The following is a 24,213-nucleotide window of genomic DNA, read 5'->3' as shown; positions in this document are numbered from 1 at the left end:
GGGCAGCATCACACCACAACTAATGTTCTTTATAACTATCAAAGGTTTTACTAGGGGTGTTACTTCCTTATATTCTACGAAATCCAGCATACCCTGGATTTCTTACCTTATTACCACTAGTATATGTACCAACACAGATATGAGGAGACTGTTTTCCTCTATTGTAGAGGAGTGTTAAATTGTCATGAGGAAACAAAATTTTGGCTAGTTAACTATGAAAAAAGCAGAAGGAAAGAGGTCTACTGACAGGCAAGAAGATAGGGTTATTCTTTGCAGAAGATACTTTTGTCTACTTAGAAAACCCAAGATAACGAAATGAAACAACTGAGTTCACTAAAGTGTCTGATAAAAAATTATAAAATCAATGGTTTTCAAATATATACATATAAACCTAGTCAAAAATTAACGGAAAAACTCGTTCATGACGGCCACAAATATGCAAATATTGAGGAATAAACATAACAAAAATGTGCAGAAAGTATACGGAGGAAACCATAAAATGTTAGTGAGGAGCATTATCAATCAATCAATCAATCAATAAACTTGAAGAAAAGGCAAGATAAACCGTTTTCCTGGCTAAAAAGACTAACTATGGTAAAAATTCTAAAAGGTACCAATAACATTTCGATATCTCAAGTGGTCTGTCTTGGAACTTGGAAAACTGATTACAAAGTAAGTCTGGAAGAATATAGACATGAGAGTAGGAAAAAAATGAGGAGACTATTAATACATGTTACACTAGTGTATTAAATAGTTAAAACTGTATGATACTGACACAGTAATAGGTAAATCAATAGAACATAATAGAAAATCCAGAAACAAACAGTAATGTGGATGAGGATTTGGCATATGATGTAAGTGGTATTTCTAATCAGTGGGGAAAGGAAAGAGTATTCCATAAACAATATTGGGAAAATTGCCAAAACATTTAGGAAAAAATTTTTTTATTTTTACTTTTAAACATATGCTAAAATCTTGAAGAAAAGCTCAAACAAAATATGAATAAATATTTATTTAATCCAAGGAAGAATTTTCTCAGTATTAAAAACAATGAAAGAAATCATAAAGGAAACACTGACAGGACTGGTTAGGTTCAAATTAAATATATTTGGGGTTATTGATATCTTTGATACATAAAGATAAAATATAAGAATAGAAAAAGAGACAAAGAAGAGAATCATCTCACAACATAAAAATATGCAAATGAACACTAAACACCAGTAATTTTAAAAATGCAAGTAAAAATATAATTTTTTGCCCATCACATTGGATAAATGTATTACAACATCAATAGTAATGATGATAAGGCTGGCATGAATAGGGTATTCTCATACCATGCTAGTGGACGTATAGCCAAAAAATGCTTACATCAATAATTTCATTTCCAGAAATTCACTCTAAGGAAATAATTGGAAGTGGAAACATAATGCAAAAAATTAAGAAACAGAAACCTCATTAAATAGAATTGGGAGATGATCAGGGGAAGCTCTCATGCTCTGCTATGATAGCAGAGCCCAACAGAAGGAAGACGCCTCTTTTTTCCTGGCAAGGACTCAGCCAATGAAAAGCCATAGACTCTTTGTTTACTATAGCCCTCCCAACTTCCTTTTCCCATCTATAAAAGAGTTCCCCTGTTGCTGGGCAAGGACTTACATGTGGCTCACCATGGTTGCAGACCTGGAATTGTAATTCTCTGTTGATCCCAAATAAACCCATCTTTGCAGGAGAAATATCTGGCAATCTATTTATTTCAGGTCAACAATACATTTAGGAACGTACTTTAAATTAAAAACAACATTAATTGGGAAATCTATAATACATGAATAAGATTAAAAGCTGCAGTCATTAAAAGCCATGATTTGGAAGAAAACTTAAATATATGGTGAAATGTTTCCAAAATACTGTTAACATTTAAAAATACTATAAGGCATATACAATAAGATCACAATAGTAAAACAATTTTGTTTAGATTATAGAATTATAAGTTTTTAGTAAAGGGACATTCTATATACTTAAGATGTAGGAAAACATAAAATTCATTAATAAAATTTTAAATGAATGAGGACTGATAAAATTCAGTCCTCATTCATGATCAAAAGCTTAGCAAACTCGGAATAGAAGAAGCTTCCTCAACCCAATAAAGTATGTAAGTTTTTCTAACGTTTCGCCACTGAAAATGATGTAAACATTGAAATAATATTTATATCATTTTTAATGGTGAAACAAAGTATTTCCTTTACTATCCAAACAAGACAAGGATGGCAACTATTACTGCTTCTATTGAACAATGTACTGGAGATCCTAGCCAGCATAGTAATACCATAAAAGATATAAATGTCGTAAAGGGAGAAACAGATGTCTAAGGAAATCACTATCTCAAAGAGAGTCTTCCCACGTTCACTGCAGCATTATTCACAATAGCCAACAACCTAAGTGTCTGTTGAGAGATGAATGGGTAAAGAAAATGTGATACACACACACACACACACACACACACACACGCACACACACAGGGAATATTGTTCAGCCTTGAAAAAGGAAATCCTTCCATTTGCAACATGAATGAAACTGGAGGGCATTATGCTAAGTGAAATAAGTTAGAGAACAACCAAAACTACCACATGGTATCACTTATATACAGAATCTAAAAAAATTTTTTAATTAAAAAATAAAAAGCCAAACTCATGGAAACAGAGAGTAGAATGGTGGTTGCCAGGGTCTGGAACTGGGGTGTGGGGGAAATAGAGAGAGGTTGGTAAAGGGTACACACTTGCAGTTATAAGTAAATAAGGTCTGAGGATCTAATGTATAACATGGTGATTATAGGTGATAATACTGTAGTGTTTAAATTTGCTAAGAGAGTAGAACTGAAGTGTTCCCACTAAAAAAAAAGAGAAGAGGGCTTCCCTGGTGGCGTAGTGGTTGAGAATCTGCCTGCCAATGCAGGGCACACGGGTTCGAGCCCTGGTATGGGAAGATCCCACATGCCGCGGAGCAACTGAGCCCGTGAGCCACAGCTACTGAGCCTGCGCGTCTGGAGCCTGTGCTCCGTGGCAAGAGAGGCCGCGATAGTAAGAGGCCCATGCACCGCGATGAAGAGTGGCTCCCGCTCGCCGCAACTAGAGAAAGCCCTCGCACAGAAACAAAGACCCAACACAGCATAAATAAATAAATTAAAAAAAAAAAAAAAAAAAGAGAAGAAAAAATAAGGTAAATATGTGAGGTGATGGATGTGTTAATTAACTTGATGGTGGGAATCCTCTCATAATGTATACATATATCAAATCATTACATTGTACACTTTAAATACATTACAATTTTATTTGTCAGTTATACCTCTATAAAGCTAAAATACATGTGGGTGGTTGATGAAGCTAGGGGGCTGCTGCTTTTTATTATAAACATTGAATAACTATTTGACTCTCTAAACTATGTACATGTACTATTTTTAAAAATTAAAAATTTGTATTTATTTATATATTCCTGGGATGTCTAAAAGGATAGTCATAAAAATGGTTACATTTATTGACAAATAATATGTGAATATTATAGAAAAATTAGTACATATGAACAAACCAACAAATAATAAAAAAAATACCCACTGTTTTTATGTCTTAAAGAAATATGTTTGGAATTAACTTATAATTTAGTAATAACTATATTTCTTATAAGACAGAGCAAATTTACAGTATCAATTGAATCTCAAAGTATAATACATTCCTTTAAATTTAGACAGTGAGACCAAAGTATCTATAAATCTGGTAGCAATCAATATAACTGCAAGGAAAATAAATGGAATTGTAAATTTAAATTTATTAAGTGACGTCAAATGACACAGGACCCTTAAGGAGATATAGGATATGGACAATTCATATGTATTTGGGAAACTCAAGCATATTTTCATTCAGTGTATAATAGTTAAAGAAGCTTCTGGTTCTAGCTGATGACAGATATTATGAAATTTGCCAATAGATGCTTCTAGCTTGACACATTAATATAATAACAGCTGTGGTTGGGTAGCCTGTTATTTTTTACAAATCATATCTTTACATGTATGTATATATAATTTGATCCCCACAAAATTGTTTATAAGAAATTAAAAGAATGAACTAAAAGAAAGAAATTATAGAAGAAAATTGAAAACCATAAACTTTTTAATAACTGTCAAAATTGTACCACTTTTTAAGAGTAGATTTAGACTATGATCAAATCTTCTGACTCCAAATTCAGGCTCTTCCTATTATAGCATGCTCTCAAGTTTAGTCTTTAATGCAATCTCTATCTTCTCAAACTATAAGAGGGATTTAACTCTCTCTATATCACACACATATTTGCCAACACTAAAAATTTTATACACCATTTATGTATCTACATAAAAACAATACTAAAAGAACCAAATTATTTTTCATGTTCAAGCTAAAGCATATCTTAAATGATAGTAGCAATTATATAATGGAGACATAAGTTTTTCAATATAAAAAGGGAATAGGTTGTTATACATACAAGAAAGGTAGTTCTCAGCAAGTTTTTACACAGTTGGAAAAATTTATCACCCTCTAGTAAGATGAGAGATTTGGCATATAGTTTGGATAAAATGTATCTTTAATTATTACTTACTGTAAATTTGTAAAAACAGAGTGAATTTCTTGACCTAATTCTGCAACTTTTCTATCTCCACTTTGAATTATGGTTTCATATAAATTAGGTAAGATTGAAAATGTTTAGCATATTTGGGGAAATAAAATATAACTCTCACTTAATAATCTACTACTTTAATGTTACACCAGACTGCTGTGTCATCAGATCTGTACATAGATGCTAATATCGTTATAGCAATATGTTGTGAGCAACCTATAATCAAACCTCTGAGGCTATTCTCAAGCTCAGCACACTTAAACTCCAAAAACAACTACATTTACAAAAAGGGGATTAATATGAAAGAAAATATTTCACTAATGTGAAACTCAGAATTACAATTTTGTGGGTGAATACCCTTAGCAAAATAAAAAATTTAAAAATCCGATAAAAGAAAAAAATCACCGAAATGAAAATTTGTATATTAGTAAGAAATGTTTTATAACAATGGAAATAACAAATGTTTTACCTTGCTTCTGTGCTTGAAGTAATGGACATTCTTCTAAGCAGTTGACAAGTGTAAAGAATTCATTGTAGTCCTTATGGTTATATAAGCTGGCTTCTTCTACTTCAGTTTGGGAGTCTGGGTTTGAACTTGGAACAATTTCCTCAAATTCACAGCTAAGCTCGGTCATCATTCCTGTAACTGTTTTCCTGTGACATTAGAAAATTACTGATTTTGTGTATGTCCTATTTTAAAACATCTTTATTAACAAGTAGTATATGTTCACTGTAGAAAATTATCAAATTCCAACAGATCCAGAGAAAAATTACCCATAGCTCCACCATTCAAGAGATGAATTTTAAAATTTTGTATTTTCTCAATTATTTTGGAATATTTTAAAATAAAAGTGGATTCAAGTACATAGTATTCTGTAACCTGTTCTTCTCCTGCTAAACAATGAAGCATGAGCACATTTATATGTCAATCAATGTACATTCATTTCATTTTTGAGTGGATGAACAAGAACCCATTGTATTGGTAAATAATAATTTATTCAACCAGTTCCCTAGTATTGGAAATGTAAACTTGTTGTAATTGTTTGCTATTATGAGCAGCAATGCAAGGAATATCTTTGTGCACTTGTCTAATCGTTTTCTCAAAATGTAGTTCCTAAAAATGGAAATGATGAGGTTAAAGATACATAGATTTTTAGATTTTGCCATGCATTGCCAAAATGCCCTTGTGCTGGATATTGAATGTCTGCTTTTCCATGTCATTATCCAACCTTTTACATTCTGTTCTACAACCTCAGAGACTGATCTCTGTGAACCAACTAGGCTCCCTTGCTCCGTCTTCTGGTTGCGTTCAACCAGTGGAAGCACTGGCAGGAGATCAAAGGTGGGAAAACAAACAGGTTGAAATATTATTCTTTCCAAATCTTTCCCTCCTGGGCCACAGTTTGGAGAAGTGGCTGCACTCTTCTACCAACAGTTATATCTTTTATCAGACAGCCTCTCTCCCATAGCTGCAGTTCTTACTGTTTTGGTTACTGCTCCTTCAAGCTTAGGGTGGTAACAACTTCCAGCTGTTGTTAGTCCTGGGAACTTTTTTTTTGGCTCCCTTGACACCCTGCCTGTACCTTGCCTGTTTCCTGATTGATCCAGGTATATCTGCCATTGTCTATATCATTGGGGTATTTGGACTTACAAGAGATCTTTCCACTGATTTTTGCAACAGATAAATATATTATTGGCAATTGAGCTACACGTTCTGATATACATTTTTATGATATCCTAAAATATTTTAGCCTTAATAATTCTCTGTACAGACTGAAAGAACCAAAATCAATATAATTCCCCAATGTAATTAGAGAAAAATAATGAACATGTCATACCCAGATCATATATAGAAAAATCTCTAAAGTTTCTGCTTTACTCTTTAAGAAAATACAAGGTACAAGAAAAAATATTTCAACTCACCGAGGTCCATATTACTCATAAGAACTCTGATTCCTATGTGGATCTTTATAGACTTCTAAATTTAGTGCTTAGATAACTGCTTTTTAAAAAAATAAATATTACTGACAGAGTCAGTACTTTATAAAAATCCTTGGTACTATAGTTTTGAGAAAACTCCATCAATTCTCTTTCCCTAGATATAAGTGAACTGTAAAGACCAGTATTTCCTGGATCTCCTCCTTGTCCAATATTATCTATTCTTTGTTCATTGGTGCCACTCCCTCTGCCTAACTTGTAGTGCTGATGTTTCCCAGGCTTCCAGTCTATATTGTCTTTGCTTTCTTTCCATGTCATTCTTTTTGAGTAAATTCATCCACTGCAGTTCACTAATTCCTTAACTTAAATGAAATATTTATTGAGTGTCTACAATGTGCTAACACCTCTTTAGGCACTGGGAGTGGAATGGTGAACAAAACAAAGTTCTTGCGCTCATGAAGTTTACCTGCTAATGGGACAATAGACAAATATATAAATAAGTAAATAACATAATGTCAGGTGGTGAAAAACTGTTATGAGTGAAATAAAAAGAGACATTAGAACATCAAGTAACAGCCAGAGGGTTGACAAAAGGTATATTTTAGAGAGTGTAGTTAGTAAATGGCCTTCTGAGGAGCTACAGATACCTGAATAACGGTAGGGAGTAAGCCATACAGAGGCTTAAAATAGGGGAGCAAGGTTGGCATAGTCTAAGAAAAGCAGAAAGGTCAGGGTAACTGGAACTGAGTACCACTGATGAAATGGATAAACCACCAATAACTGAGACATTTCACGATCTGATTTATGTCTTTAAAAATATATATCACAGGCAAACTCTTAGAAGAAAATATAGGAGTAAATCCTTGTGATTTTGATTTAGGTAAAGGCTTCTTAGATATGACACCAAAAGCACAAATAACAAAAGAAAAAGTAGATAAATCGAACTGCATCAAAATCTAAAAATTTTGTGCTTCAAAGGATACCACCAAGGAAGTGAAAAGATAATCCACAGGAGAAAATATTTGCAAATCACATATCTAATAAGCGACTTGTATCTAGAATACATAAAGAACTCTTAAAACTCAATAATAAAAAGGCACATAACACAATTTAAAAATGGCAAAGGACTTGAATAGACATTTCTGCAAGGAAGATATACTAAAAGCCAATAACTACATGAAAAGATGCTCAACATCATTAGCCATCAGGGAAATGCAAATCAAAACTACAATGACATGCAATGAGCCACCTACCAGGATGTCTATAATCAAAAAGACAGATGATAACAAGTATTGACAAGATGTAAATAAATTGTAACTTCATATACTGCTGGTGGGAATGTAAAATGATACAGCTGCTTGGAAAACAGTCTGGCAATTCCTCAAACAGTTAAACACAAAGTTACCATATGATCCAGCAATTCCACCATTAGAGAAATAAAATCATATGTCTGCACAAAAACTTGTCAACAAATGTTTATAGCAGCATTACTCATAATAGCCAGAAAGGGGAAAAAATATCCATCAACTGATGAATGGATAAATAAAATGTGGTATATCCATCAAATGGAATATTATTTGGTCATAAAAAATGAAGTGCTGGGAATTCCCTGGCAGTCCAGTAGTTAGGACTCCACGCTTCCACTGCAGGGGGCAAGGGTTTGATCCCTGGTCAGGGAACTAAGATCCCTCATGCCACGTGGCCAAAAAAAAAAGTGTTGATACATACTACCAAATAGATGAAACTTAAAAACATTATGCTAAGTGAAAGAAGTCAGTCACAAAAGATCATATATTGTATGTATGATACTGTGATTTATAACATGAGATATATATTTGGTCTTCATATCTGTTTCTGGCACAGATCTCCTAAAGCCATTGGAATTTCCTAAGTGATGAGAGCGATAAAGTTATCTTTGGTTATGTGAATAAGGTGACTTTTGGAAAGCACCTAAGGATGGGGACTGGTTGCCACGAGAAACAATCATGTGAGTAGAAGATTGGAACTTTCAGTTCTACCCCTCTGACCTCCAGGAAGGGGAGAGGGGCTGGAGGTTGAATCAACTGCCAATGACCAGTGATGTAATCAATCATGCCTATGTAATGAAGCCTTCCTAAAGACCCAAAAGGACAGGGTTAAGAGAGCTTCCAGGTTGGTGAACACATGGAGGTGCTGGGAAAGTGGGGTGATGGGAGAGAGTATGGAAGCTCCATGCCCTTTCCCCATGCCTTGACCTATGTATCTCTTTTATCTGACTGTTCCCTTTTGTAGTAAACTGGTAATCCAGTAAGTAAAATGTTTCTGTAATTCTGAGTCTATCTAGCAAGTTGATTGAACCCAAAGAGGGAGTTGTTGGAACCTCCAGTCTATAGATGGTCAGTCAGAAGCACAGGTGATAACCTTGCAAACGGCATCTAAAGTGTGGGGTGCGGGGGCAGTCTTATAGAACTAAACCCTTAACCTGTGGTATCTGATGCTATCTCCAGGTTGATAGTGTTAGAATTGAGTTGAACTGTGAGACACCCAGCTGGTGTTAGAGCATTGCTTCATGGTGTGGGGAAATCACCACCACCGCCCCCCCAGCCCCCGCTGGGATTGGTGTATGATTTTAGTTAGATTCCATTTAAAAGAAATGTACAGAATAGGCAAATCTGGAGAGGTAGAAAGAAGACTAGTGGTTGTTTGTCCAGGGTAAGGGGGAAAGAATAGGGAGTAAGTGCTAATAGGTACTGAATTTCTTTTGTGTTGATGAAAATGCTCTAAAATTGATTGTAGTGATGGTTGTACAACCCTGTGAATATACTAAAAACTGCTGAGCTGGACACTTTATTTTTTTAATTTTTTAAAAAAATTTTAAAGATTTTTTTTGATGTGGACCATTTTTTAAGTCTTTATTGAATTTGTTACAATATTGCTTCTCTTTTATGTTTTGTTTTTTGGCTGCAAGGCATGTGAGATCTTAGCTGCCCAATCAGAGATCGAACCTGCACCCCCTGCATTGGAGGGCAAAGTGTTAACCATTGGACCACTAGGGAAGTCCCAGAGTTGGACATTTTAAATGGGAGTTATATGGATATGAATTTTATCTCAATAAAGATGTTATATAAACCAAACCAGAGTATAGGGTGTGAAGTCATACAGACTAGGGTTTGAGGGTTTGAATCCTCACTCCAACTATTGACTAGCTACATGTCTGTGGGCAATTGACTTAATCTGAGTCTTAGTTTCTTACATGTAATCTTGGGATTGTAATACCCATCTCACATAGTTATTATGAGGTGTACATGAACTAAATATATGTGCAATGTCCTGTACTCAACTGCATTCATCTGAATGCAGCAAGCCACAGAGGAATAGAGAATGTTGTTATATGTTCTTCCTCTTGCTCTAGTTGGCCATGAGCTCTGTCCTGGAAGCTAGGAAGCTTACTGCATGGTTCTCCATGATCTTTTTGCATTTTGCCCTTGTCTCCATAATTCAGTAGCCTCAACTCCTCCTTTAGCCTGCCCATTAAGATATCTTCATTTTTTTCAAATTTCTATATTTACCCTAATATGTATTTGTTAGGAATTTAACATGTCTTTTCAAGTATGCTGGTGGTCTTTTTTTAAAACAAGTTAGAATAGTTATTATTTTTATTAGTGCTCTGTTGCAAGTAGCATAGCTGTGACTATAGAAGCTAATTTTCCTGTATGCCCTGTTATTTTTAGTGTGCAGTTTTGAAGAACATAAGGTTTTTCAGGACACATGACAGAAAATGCCTATATATGTTAAAACAGTGTACCAACAAATTAATAAAAGTAAAAAAACTGAGGTCTTAGAATCAATATTAAGAAGTAACAAAACAGGAGGAAGAAACAGAGGTGAGAAAGAGAGGAAAAGCAAGGTTTAGGAAATCTAGGTAGTGCTAATGATCAGAATGTTTATTCTTAATTTCCATTAGGTAACAAAGCTCCCGAATTTAAAATTAAATTTTGATGTGGGAAATCTCTAAACCTTCTGCTCAATTTTGCTGTGAACCAAAAAGTGATCTAAAAAGTAAAGGCTATTAAAAATTAAATTTCACTTCATGAGACAAACTTGTAATTAATGATGACTAAAACACACACAAAAAGTCTTGAGGCTAGCAGGTCATGGCTAGTGAGACAGTTTCACAATTCATCAGGGGCTGAGGCTTCTTTTGTTCCACTCTGCCATTCCTAGATTTAGTTCTTATCCTGTATACTCCAAGGTGGTTGCTGCAACCAATTGTTACATCTGTAATCTATCATAACATCAGAAAGGAGAAAAGTGAGGAGAAAAACACACCATTTCCTTTTAAGGACATTCTTCAGAAATTGCATAAGCGTCTTTTGATTATATGCTTTGGGAAAAGCTCAGTCACGTGGCTACAGGGAGGCAGAGAAATATAAATTTTATTCTACGTGGTGCCACAGATTCCACCTTCTTTGCCATGGACATGATCTTGGTACTGCAAAATGGAGGGTCGGTTATGATGGGGTGCCCATTGCTTCAGGGCCTCGCATTTCTCTCATACAGGAATCCTTTGTTTGAGCCTGATCATTGCCTTTGTTGAGTAATTATTGCACATTTTTGCTTCTATTCAGACGGGCTGTTTCCTTTGCCTGAAATGCTTTCTCTCAACTTAGTTTATCCTTCTTTGTCCAGCTCAAGCTCAGTTCCTACTTCTTTGTGAAGCTGATCTCTCCTGCTTATAAAGGCACAGCCCTACCAATCTAACTCTTAGGGTGAAAAGAAATTTTAGAGAGCATCTTGTATCTTGTAACTCAAAGTAGGCTCCTGGACCAGCAGCATCAGCACACTTAAGAGCATATTAGAAGTGCAGAATCTCAGGTCCCAACACAGACCGACTGAATCAGAATCTCCATTTTTAATAAGATCCTCAGCGATTCATATGTACATTAAAGTTTGAGAAACACTGACTCATCATCATTATACTGATACAGAAAGTGAGGATCAGAGAGAGAAAATGACTTGTTGAGTCACTACTTGACTTTTCAAATCAAGTCCACATCTTTTATTTCATAGTGCAGAGCTCTTTTTACTACACTTTTCTGCTTCCTCCCTGCTCTAGAGTTTAGTCATGTGATAGATACTTTGTAGTGACCTTATACCTTGTGATAGACCTTTTGATGGTCATTTTATATTATCATTTAATTCTTAACATTGTTAATTTTTTTCTGCTCATATATTATCTTCCTAATCTGATTTTCAAATTCCTAGATGACAGAAATAGTAAATTGGGCTTCTCTGTATTTAGAGGCTGGACACATTTAAGTTGGTTATTTGTTTCTTTCAAGAGTAACTGAGGAAAACTTAAATTACTAAAACTGGAAATCTGAACAATAACTAAATCCTTCCTGGGTCTGATCAGTACTCTTTGCATGAAGTGAAGCAGCAGAGTAAATTATTTACATTTGCACTAAAATCTCTACTTTATGTCTACCTGAACATCATAGAATGGGTTAGATGTTCTTCCTCATATTATGCTCTGTGTTCCTATCTCTGGCATTGTACTTCCCACATTCTATCGTAATTATTTATTTATAAATCTCTATCCCTATTTTCTTGTGTTCTTTGAGAGTAGAGACTGTATCTTATTCATTTTTTATCCTGTATCCAGCATACAGAATAGTATGCAATAAATATCTGATGAATGAGTGAACTAATAATAAATAACATTTTGACAAAGTATGTTAGAAAATAGCCTTAATCTGCATTTCTACTACAGGGATTAAAAAGACTGATTTTAATATAAAGGATTTTTTATAGACACTTTCCACCAAAAGTTTACTTATTGTTAAAAGCATAATACCGTCTTGGCTTTATTTCTGTCTTTTCCAATACAAATGCATAGAAAACTGTTAATATGTGACAAATGAGGAAAAGATAGAAAAGAGGCTGTAAATCATTTCAATTAACCCCTCCTTTGTGGTTCAGACTAGGGCTTGTTTTTTGGATAAAAGAAGAAAACCTGTGAGGATGTAAAGGAAAGGATCTTCTCTCTTAGCTGTCTGGAGAATTTACTATTCATCTTCTAGATGTAAAGGGGAAATTTGGGATTAAGGATACATACTTCGCAGGGAACTCCTCCACAAAGAGACTTGCTTTCCATTGATCCAAGAGTGAGATTTCTGTCATTTCACTAACTGAAACAGCTGAAACTAGAAAGGAGAATGGTAAACGTTAGCTTCTGGAATTTTCTTTTAAACTTAATACAAGGAAGCCAAACATTCACCTTTTACATTATGGTGTTATCTTTATTTGTTCACAAATGTAATTTTTTCAAGTTATACCAGATTCCAAATACTTAAATAATCATTCTCATTATTACAACACCCACTAAAAAATTTTAAAAAAACCCGCTCTACCACAGTCAGAACAATATCACCTGAACAGAGCATTCTCATTTATACAGCCTCTCTTTTGCTTATACAGCACTACCATCCCAGATAATCCTGTTCAACAGCTCATGTAACTTCTCATAAAGCCTTTATTTACCATTCCAGCTCACTCTGATACATTCCCCTTGAAGGGCCATAATATTGTCAGTGGCACTCACTTCAGTACTTAATCATATACAGTCATAGTTTAAAATTTTATTTGTATCTATAGCTTGTCTCCCAAATTAGACCCTTCATTCCTTGAGGAGAGGAACCACGTCATATGCTAGTGTCAGAAGCAGCAACTGAGTGAAGAGGCAAAGGACCTGTATTCTACCTAAGAGTTAGCTCTTACTATTCTTGTTACCTTGAACAAATAACTGAACATCTGAGTCTGTGCCTCACTGAAAATATAAAAGTTTAGTGGTTAAGAATACAGGTTCTGGAATCACCCTGCCTAGATACTTATACTGCTACTTTATTAACTGCATGATCTTGGGTAAATCTCTTAACCTCTTTCTACCTCAGTTTACTTATCTACAAATTAGGAACAATAATGGCCTTTTCATAGTGTTGTAAAGATTAAATGTGATAAGACATGTAAATTGCTTAGAATGGTGCCTGACATGGTGTAAATGCCTAATAAATTTTGGTGTTATTGTTATTATTATTTTTAAAAAGAAGAAAAGGAAAAGAATTAGGAAAAATAATTAACTCATTTTTTTCCTTCTATAGTTTTAGAGAAGCATTTGATGAAAGCTACTCTTTACTTTATTTCCAACCTGACTGAGACCTTCAATCCACTGACCCTTCCATTTTTACAATATATTCATCCTCCCTCATGTCCTCACTTCCTTTCTCATACAGCTTAGGTTCCATGGCCAGTCTCACAATCACTCCCTCACAAAGACTCTTAATTCCCTTGCCTCTCTTTCCCTTATACCAACTTAGGAAACCCCCTACTCTTCACTTTGTATATGTACACTAGAACAGCTGAAAATTATTTGGGAAAAAAAAAACCCAGCCATTCTGAATAAGCTCACTTGAGATTTTGACCATAACTTTTAAATGGGCATCCAACATTGACAGATGATAATGGTAATTCATCTTAATATCCTTCTTAATAAAACTGACTTTCTCATTCTTCAGGACAACTATTTGACACTCCCCCCACCTCAAATTTTTGATACTCATCCCCCTACCCACTCTCTATGTCCTTGCCTCCACACAAAAAGTTAGTATAAATAGAAAAGAACGACCTCATCTTCTACCACCAATTCTAACATCTCACTACCATAAGTACCTACAAACCCTGCCTTCCTATCGTATCATAGTGGAAGAACCATCCTGGCTTCTAATACCAACTCCTCCCATTGTGCTCTTGATATTATCCTCTTTTACTAAGTTATCCTTTTTATTTCCTGCATCATCATTTTCTTTCTTTTTACCAAGATTATTTCCATTGGCAGACAAACATTTTATAGTCTCTTTCCTTATCACACATATATTTTTTTAATTCGCACATCTAAAAAAAAAAACTCTTTACCCCATTTCTCCCTTCAGCTAATGCACCTCTATTTTTCTATTTACCGTCATAGCAAAATTCTTCAAAAGAGTTGTTTATAACTACCATCTCACATCCCACTTCCCATTCTCTTCTCAACATACTCTGATCAGGCTTTCATACACAATATTCCAGTGGAACTGCTCTTACCAAGGTCATCAATGATCTACATTTAATTAAGCTAACGGTCAACACACAATTCTCATCTTACTTGACACTTTAACAGGGACCAATGCTTTTGACCACTTCTTCCTTCTTGAAACACTTTCTTCTTTAGACTTCTACAACACCACACTCTTCTGGTTTTTCTACCTCACTTGTCTTCTTAGCTGGTTTCACCTTCTATATCAGCCTTTTAATGGCTGGAGTGTTCTACCGCTTTGTCCTAGGTTCTCTGCTCTATCTATACTCACGCTCTCAGTGACTTCATACAGTTCTACAAATTAATGTGCGTCTACATATCAATGACCCCAATTTGAAACTCCAGCTGTGCTCAAGATTAATATAACCAATTGCCTCTTGATGTCTCCACTTAGATGCCTAATAGGCATTTAAACCTGGCCAAAGCAGAGCTATTGACTCCAGCCACGAATAGGCTTCCCCACAAGCCTTTCCCCATCTTAGGAAATAGCACTGCCATCCACCAGTTGCTCAGGTCAAAAACCTAGAAGAAACTCTTTATTCTTCTATTTTTTTTTTTAACCCTCTCACTGTTGGCTGGACCTCTAAAATTATCCCAATCTCAACCACTTCTCACATCTTTATTACTATAAGCCTAGTTTAAGGTACCATCTTTTATGTAGAGTATAGATTCACCTAGTAGTCTAGATTCTGAACCATACAGTAGCTTCCTGATTGATTTTCTCGCCTCTACCCTTGCCTCCCAATCCCTACCCCTTCCAACCTCCAAACAACAAGAATGGTTTTTCTAATGCAAAAATCAGGTTATGCCACTTTTTCTTAAAACTGTCCAATGACTTACCATATCAGCCATAATATAAAAAAACAAACAAACAAACTCCATCTTATGGCCTTCAAAGCCTCATATCTTTCAGAATCTGCCTAGTTGTCAGATCTCCCCTTTTTCATTAAGTAGTCACGATGGCCTAATTTTCTGGTCCTTACACACATCAAGTTTACTCCTGAGTCAGGAACTTTGCATTTGCTTGAAAGGCTTCTCCCCTATATCTTTTTATGGCTGCTGCCGTCTTATTACTCAGATCTCAACTCAAATGTCCACCTCTTCATTGTAGTCCTACCCTAACCATCTTAGGAAATAGCATTCCCTACTCCTGAAATTTCATGTAACATTACACTATGTATCTTCTCTATACATTTATCAATACCAAATATTAGTTTACATGTTTAATGGTTTTATTGTTGCATCCTCCTTACCTGTCTGAAAACCCAGTGAAGGCAGGGACTATTTCTATGACTTATTCATAACTGTGTTCTTAGCACCTGTAACGGTGCCTATACAGAATACAGGGTAAATAAATGTCGTTAACTGACTTGTATCCTCCAGGGAGGCTAGTCTTTCTTAAGTCTATGACGTGATAAAAGCAAAAGATGGTATTTTGTACATATACATTTAAAAATAGTTTTATATTCAGTGTATTATTACAACTTAAAGTAGCCTTCCTACAGTTGAACAAGATCCTATTATAGTACAACGAATGTTACAATGTTAGAATATTTTAAGACTTCATCACCTACATATCTTTTATTTATTCTATTCATATCTAGTATAAACTTTCCAATTCCTTACTTTGTCACCTAAATTCTGTCATAAAAATATTAATTTGTAAACTTCTTGGAATTCTGATATGAATACACTTTTATATAATGAGAAAATCACTGCATTTTCTTAATAATTTATTATGCTAAACTCTGAAACACTTTTAAAAATAAATTTTTAAAAAATAAAACATACCTCTTGTCCATGGCTTCCTAAATTTATTATCAGTAATTCTTGCAGGATAATTTTCATCTTGATATAAACATGAAGGGATTCGAAGCAATAAAGCATCTCTGCAAAACTTCTTTCTAACTACATTCTATGTAAGAAAGTAAGATTATAAAATCTTTTAATATATAGTGGGTTTAAAATACTTATCTGTCAATATTCAGAATACTAAAATTCTCTCAAATTTATATTATTTTTATTTAAAGGTAATACATGCTTACTATAAAATATCTAACACAGAACCACATAACTGAGAAAGTCAAGGTCCCTAGTCATATCAGTAATAGTTTGGTGTATTTTCCTAGATACTTTCTTTTCTAGATTAGGCTAAAATATGTGTGTGTGTGTGTGTGTGTGTGTGTGTGCGCGCGTGTGACAAAAAAAATGGGATCACATCATTTATATACCATTTAGCAATGTGCTGTTTTTCACTTAACAGTATAATATGGCTATCTTAACTTTTGTTTTCTACATCTTTGCACAGTTTCACTTGTGACATCCAGCAAATATGTTACTAATTTTTTAAAAAATCTAATAATTAAACCTTAAAAGGATGTTAAATCAGTTAAGTAAGCTTATAAATCAAAATTCTCTATACTTGGGTCTGCCTTTAGTTTCCTGCTTTATTTCCCATTACTCTTTAATACTAACTGTAGTCTTTAAATAGATCAATTACTACCCCGTTAACATTTAGTGGTCACTTCCTCATCAACACTGTGGTCTACACTGTGCCTCTGAAAAATGCCCTGATACTCTTCTCTAGCTATCAAAATTCTATTCATCTTTCAAGGCTCATCTTAAGCAATATTTCCTCTATGAAGCCGTCCCTCAGTGACTCTCAACTTCCCACAGAATTCATTATTCTACGTATTTGGACAAATAATAGTTTCTTGCATTACTTCCCAAGAGTTTTATGTTTACTGAAGGTATAATAACATATTAAATAAGAGGTCTTCATTATCTAAGAATAAATGGTACAAAGAAAAGCTCAGTTAAAGTAATTTATATAAAATGAGGACCAAAGATTCATAGTAAAAAGGAAAGAAAAGCTTGATTAGAACTTTGTCTAAAAAATGAAATAAAGTTATAAAAATTAAAATTTATATTTAATGAAATTTTGTTCATAGTTAGCTTATATTTATAACTGATTTTTTGTCATAATTTCCCTCAAAACCGTGTTATATGACGATATGCATGATACTAGTCATTACTTCACCTTTGATCATAAATATTTCTAGAAAATATTTGAAGATTTAGTCAAATTTTCCCAAGGCATCTCTGACTCCTTTGATATTCAAACCATTCTCTTTCTCTTGTCTGTAATCTGGTCTAATTTTGTAAAATCTTCGTCTGATAATAACTTTACCTGTTATTTGAGTGGTTCTTCAACACTGTTTTCACGAACTTTACAAAACCCAGTATCTTTTGCAAGATTTGCCATTGATTAGTATATCTGTATTGTATCATGGCAAGAAACTAAGATACCAGCAAGAAACTAAGATACCATTGGTGAGGATGAAAGTGTGAGGATGTTTGAGTATAGACTAATTTTGCAAGTGGATAATACATTCATAAATATTTGTGTAACGATGACCTCTGATTCCCTACCATATATGTGTTATAATGATACATTTGCCTTCCTCGGTTATGAGGGAATAAGAAAACCTGAAGATACCTATATACCTTTTTTATTTCCTATAAAATATAACACAGTTTTAGTTATAGTGGAGCAATTTTTTTCCTGATAGATGGGGGTCAAGGTTATAAAGAAAACCAAAATTTAACTTGTTAATTAAGATCATAAGAACTATGAACTGTTGTGTGACAACTATTCTAATTAGTTTCTTTTTTCTTTCTTTCTTTTTTTTTTTGCTGCGTGACATGCGATATCTTAGTTCCCCCACCAGGATCGAACCCATGTCCCCTGTATTGGGCACGCAGAGTCTTAACCACTAGACTGCCAGGGAAGTCCTTAATTAGTTTCTTAACGATGTGCCTGGTTTGAATTTCAGCTTTGTACAAGCTATTTAACTTCTCTAGACACCATTTTTCTAACCTGTAAAACTGTAAAACCTGATAAGATAATAGTATCTTCCTCATGGAGTAGTTATGATCATCAAAATGACATAATCCATCAAAAGAGCAAGTGATCAAATGATATAATCCATCAAAAGAGCGAAGTATCTGGCCCATAGTAAGTGGCCAATACATATTGTTACTGTCATTTTATCATAAAGATAACTGGGATTGCTTTTTCCCCACTCCTCTCAAGATCGCTCAAGATCATTCATAAAAGCAGTCCAAACTTGTCAAGAGTTTCTATATTTTTTTCCTGCTGACAGCTTCAAATTCATGTTAAATTGTCAATAATTTCCTTCCCAAAGTAGCATTTTTAAGGTATATTAAAAGTGGAAAGTAATTTTAAATGAATTTCAAAGTAATTAGACTAAGGATTACTCTAAGGACTACTGAAAAATAATCATAATCATATAGTGAATGTAGATAACATTTTTATATCATAATTTTTAGTAAACAGGTAGTGATCCAGTAATACTCTACCTCATATGAATAGTCTATTGCGCAATATTTGAATGCTGGAAACATGTCTTCTTTCTTTGGAAGCAGTACAAATTACAACGTCCGGAAATATAAAAATTAAAAGTAAATGTTGGTAAAACAGCAAAGCCAGGAGCAGAAAACCATTCTTAATCACAAACCACTGGTTCATTCATTTTAAAAAAGGCTCTGAATGATAAAAATTTAACTATGAAAATAACATTTATTACTGTGATTTAAATCTAATATGAAAATAATATATATTGGTATAAAATTGTTCATATAGTTTTCACACTATTTTATCCATACAACTCCTAGCTGGTGGATTGCAATATATTTAATGTGATCATTTTGTTGCAAAAGAGGCTGGGGTTCACAAGACTGATAGTGATTTTCTCAGGATAACTGTATTTCCTAAGTGGTCTTGAAAAAGGGCAAAACTGTGCTCAGTGGAGTAGGATTTGGAAAATTCCACTCTCTTAGAAAATAAAAAGCCTGAGTTAGAATTCCCTACTAGCTCATTTGGAATAAAGCAACTATATTATTTTTAGGTCATTGGGTCATTATTAGTAAATCAACAAATTCACCTAATGAAGTAAATTTTTTTTCTTTTCCATTATGGTTTATCACAGGATACTGAATATAGCTCCCTGTGCTATACGATAGGACCTTGTTGTTTATCCATCCTATATATAATAGTTTGCATCTGCTAGTCCCAGATTGTCTCAATAAATTTCGAATGCTGAATGAGTCCAAAATGGTTCTCATTTACGTGAGAATCAGAGGAATTACAGCTTAGAATATTTACTCTAGGACACAGTCCAGTTTATCAGAAAGTTCTTAGCATTTTGATCAATCATTTAAAATGTTTTTGGGAATTCAGATATAAACTAGAAGTTTCCATACAGTAGTAGTTTGTCAGTAAGCTTTCAGTGAATGAAATACACATTTTAATCCAAATGGTCTTGCTTAGTTTCATTATCATTTAAAATCTGTTTGAGGTTTACCTATTTCCAAATAGTAAAACTGCTCTCCAGAAGAACTGAAGATCTCATTTACGTTAATTGGCTATGAATCTATTCCTATTTTCAGTTATCGTCAAGTGAACATTCTTAACTACTCAATTACTGGGTTAAAAATCTAAGTGCAAACTTCTTAATATAGAGCACAATTATTTTATTTCACTAATGAATCAGAAGACATTTTGGATATTATAATAAGCATTCCAATGAAAACAAACCCAATAAGTTATGTGAAAACTTTTTAATGTTGTTAGATTCTGTGATATCAACAAGTGTGGGGAACACATAGTGTTGGTGCCCTCTTTCACTCTTAATGCCAACATAAGCATCTTCTAACTGGTGATTACTTCTCTGGAAATATTTCCAATCATTGTACTTCCATACCTTTTCCATACAGAGTATCACTGATCTTTGAAGCAAATATTGATTCTAGAATTTCTACTTCTTGATATTGCACTTTCAGGAAAAATTATTTGAATGTGCCCGATAGTAGAAAAAGTTAAAAATCAACCACCTCTACTTAGTATATCCATTCAGTTTATTGTCAGCGTTTATCTTAAATTTTCCTTTCTTGTGAAGCCTAATATTCTATCAGCTTTGGATTCATCACTCTCATCAACTTCATTAAACAATAATTACTGTTGTATTGAAGTTAATCATTTAAATTCATGCTAAATGTATAGTACTTAAATAAGATACCGGACATCATATACATTCATAAAATTTCTTTCATCTGTCAACTGTATTTCATTGCATTATAGATATTTGAATCCATCTCATAGCGGTGGGTGGACATGAAGAGAGAGAAACTGGCCTTACTTCTAAAATCCAAGACAAGGGAGAAAACAAGCAAAATCATGGTTAGAGAGAAGGTATCTTAAAATAATCAACTTCTGAATTGCAGCAATTCCTGAAATAGTTTTCCTTACATATTCCTAAAAATTTTATTGCTCCTGTGCTACCTCCTGACAGGACTCTGTTGGGTCAGAATAGAAATGCATACAAATCATTAGGTCAGGCTCTTATGCACAATGCTAGAGAAGTTAGTTTTTTCCACCCAGCTTTATTGAGGCAGAATAGATACAATAAAAATTGTATCTATTTACAGCGTACAAATATAAAATGGAATATTATTCCCAAGATTACTTAAGATCACACAGAGGTGAGTGTGGATTGCAGGCTTCCCATCTCCTTCCACCAGCCTCAGGCATCGGGAGATTTCTTCCCTTCCTCACTTCCTTGCACAAAAACCACACTTTCACCATTGTCAAATCGCAGAGGAGGTAAGGTTCACGGATATTCTCAGGTTGTTTAATCTATGCAACCTAATTAGTGGCTAGAAATCCTATTGGCCTTTCTCTTCCCTTCACACCCTCTATTCTCGCCCAATTAGGTTAGGTGGGCGCTGGTTCTGGGGTCTTGTCCCCACAGAACCACATCAGCCGGGCCTCACAAATCTGTTTTCTAGAGATTTCGGAGCCGCCATACTCTAGCCCCAGCCCGACCTTTTCTTCCCCTCAGCTCGAGAACACCTTACCTCCCTCCTCTCCCCAGCCTCTCAGAGTTTTCACCAGAGGTGAAATCGCGTCCTCCCGCTCTTCCGAGGAGAAAATTCCCGCCCACTGGACACGTGACCTCTGACCGTGCGCTCAGTGCTTTCATTGGCCAGCCGGGCCTGGCGTCGCCTCGCCGCGCCGTCTTGCCCCGCCCCTCGGGATGAGGGCACTTCCGTCTGCGGTGGCCCAAGTCCTGGGACGCCCAGGCAGGAGACGGCCCAAGCACGTGATGTGGTCAGCGCCGAGGTTCTCACAGGTGAGCAAACCTTCGCGGCACAAGAGGGACAGTGACCGTGGGGATGGTGGCGGGAAGCTCGGAGGAGCCAGTGTGAAAAGTCGCGACGGCCACAGGAGTCTGAAATTCTTTGGTGTGGCTGCGCCGAACGCGGAGGGACCAGATGAGGACAAGGGCAGAGGCGAGCCGGAGGGCAGATGAGAGGATTTAGCAGACAGATTCAGGGGCAAAGGAAAGCAAAAGGGAGGAGGCAAACGTGACTCCAGACATGTCTGGCTAGGTGATGGTCATGCCTTAGCAGAAGAACCTTCGAGGAGGGGCAGGAAAAGAACGAGTTAGACTGGGGAAATGCAAATTGTATACCTTGATCACAGCCGCCCTTTCACCGGCAGACTCATTTAGGAGTCCCTAGATCCACCTGAGAAGGAAGGAGACTTGTCCCTTTCTTTCCGTTTCCTAATCCTGCCTTCCTGACATAGCTTGGCCTTTGATTCCTTCCCAGAGGATTGCAAGAAGTAACATAGACTTATTTATTTTACTAACACATGGGTTTCTTTCAAGTTAATTATTAACGAAATACTAATTATGAAACTCAGTGGTTAAGCCACAGTAAGTTACCTACTTCATTCTACGTTGTAGAGGTTTGTGCAGTTTGCTACAGCGATACGGATTTTATGTTTAGCAAGAATCAGTTGTAAAGGTGTTCATCTGGCATTGAAGTACATTAATTATTCTGTGTTCTTGGATGTATACCTTTTTTTAAACCAATTTTAATATAATTTTGCAAAAATTACAAAAGTAACATGAAGTAGTTATACTCATCCTAACCAATAAAACCATCCCAAGATGGATACAGAAAAAGTAATCTCTGTTACCACCCCAACTCCCAGGTAGATGATGTTAACAATCTGGGGTGTATCTTTTCACACTTTCCTGCATGTTCATACAAATTTATACAGGTATGCATGCACAAAATAGTTTGGCCAATTATATAAAAATGGGTTACTTATTTCCCTCACTAAACAATACATTCTGAACAACCTTCCAGATCAAGACATACAGATTTAACTCATTTTTAAACAGCCACATATTTCATAGTAAGGATGTGCCATAATTTATCCAAACTTTCTACTACTGATGGATTTTAACAGATTGTTTCCAGCTTTTTACCTTGAAAATAATACTGCAGTAAGAATTCTTGGACATATGGTCTTGAATATTATTGCTGTTATTTCTATGGTATATATTTTGTTGTTTTGCTGACTCACATAAGTGAGAGCATTTCAGATTTAATAGATATTACCAATTTACCTCCCCCAAATTTATGCATTTTATGTTAACAGTGCCTGAGAGGAACCATTTTCCTGAATACCCAACAGAAATGAATATATTGCTCTTTAAATATTTTTGCTGATCTGATACGTGAAAAATACTATCTTGTTTTAATTTGCATTTCTCTGATTGCTGCTGAGATTAAGCACTTTTTAGAAGTTTATGAGCCCTTTGGATTTCTTCTTCCAGGAACTAATTGCCCAGGAATTGTGTGTGTGTGTGTGTGTGTGTGTGTGTGTGTGTGTGTGTGTGTGTGTGTGTGTGTATGTGTGAGATCAGGCAATTTTTCTATTGAGTACGTTGTCTTTTTGAAGATCTTGAGTATAGGTATATTAGTTAATATCAAGTTTGGCTGTGTAAAAAACAGAATATTCCAAAATAATATAAAATTTATTTCTCTTTCGTGTAAATGAAGCATAGAGGTAAAAGCTTCAAAACTGATATGGCAGCTGTCCTCACAAAGTCCTCAGGGACTTACCTTCCAGCTCATTACTCTGATATTCCTAGGTTGTGATCCTTGTTTTCATGGTCTCAGGTGACAGTATCTATATTTCAGGCATCAGGATGGAGGAAGGAATGAAAAAGAGGAGAGACCAAGAGCACAATGTCCCTTTATATAATCTGTAATTAAAATTGTGAAATACAATGTGCATGTAGAAAAGTCCATAAGACAATGTATAGTTTAAAAATTATTTTAAAGAAACATCCATGCAAACTCTACTCAGAAACAGCATTACAAGAATTTCAGGAGCTCTCCGTTTCCTTTTCTAATCATAACTCTCCCTAGAGGAAGTCTCTCCCTAGATCTAGAGATTACTGTAATCCTGACTTTATGATAATCATTGCCTCCCTTTTCTTTAAAGTTTCACCCAAGTATGCATTTATAAATGATCTAGTTTTGCATATTTTTGAATCCTACTGTTTGTGTTAGTTTGGTTCTTGCTTCTTCCATTCAGTGGATGTTGTTGTACGTATATATGTTAATTCAATTTCATTGTTGAATTA

General features: G+C 35.0%; 1 protein-coding gene across 1 annotated transcript in view; it reads right to left on the bottom strand.

Moving 5' to 3' along the window:
• SHOC1 (shortage in chiasmata 1) overlaps positions 1-19,111 on the bottom strand; it is a gene marked incomplete at both ends in the record, with an annotated part of 95,564 nt that extends 76,453 nt beyond the window's left edge. Inside the window, 4 exons of the mRNA XM_082843643.1 lie at positions 5,105-5,289; positions 12,671-12,758; positions 16,475-16,598; positions 19,067-19,111. Coding sequence (XP_082699769.1) covers positions 5,105-5,289; positions 12,671-12,758; positions 16,475-16,598; positions 19,067-19,111 — 442 coding nt within the window. The remainder of the gene's footprint in view (positions 1-5,104; positions 5,290-12,670; positions 12,759-16,474; positions 16,599-19,066) is intronic.
• Positions 19,112-24,213: the final 5,102 nt, after the last annotated feature.

This window comes from Leucopleurus acutus, assembly GCF_964270905.1.
Source record: "Leucopleurus acutus genome assembly, chromosome: 7".
In the NCBI taxonomy this organism is placed as follows: Eukaryota; Metazoa; Chordata; class Mammalia; order Artiodactyla; family Delphinidae; genus Leucopleurus; species Leucopleurus acutus.
This window is presented reverse-complemented; position numbering and strand designations above follow the sequence as displayed.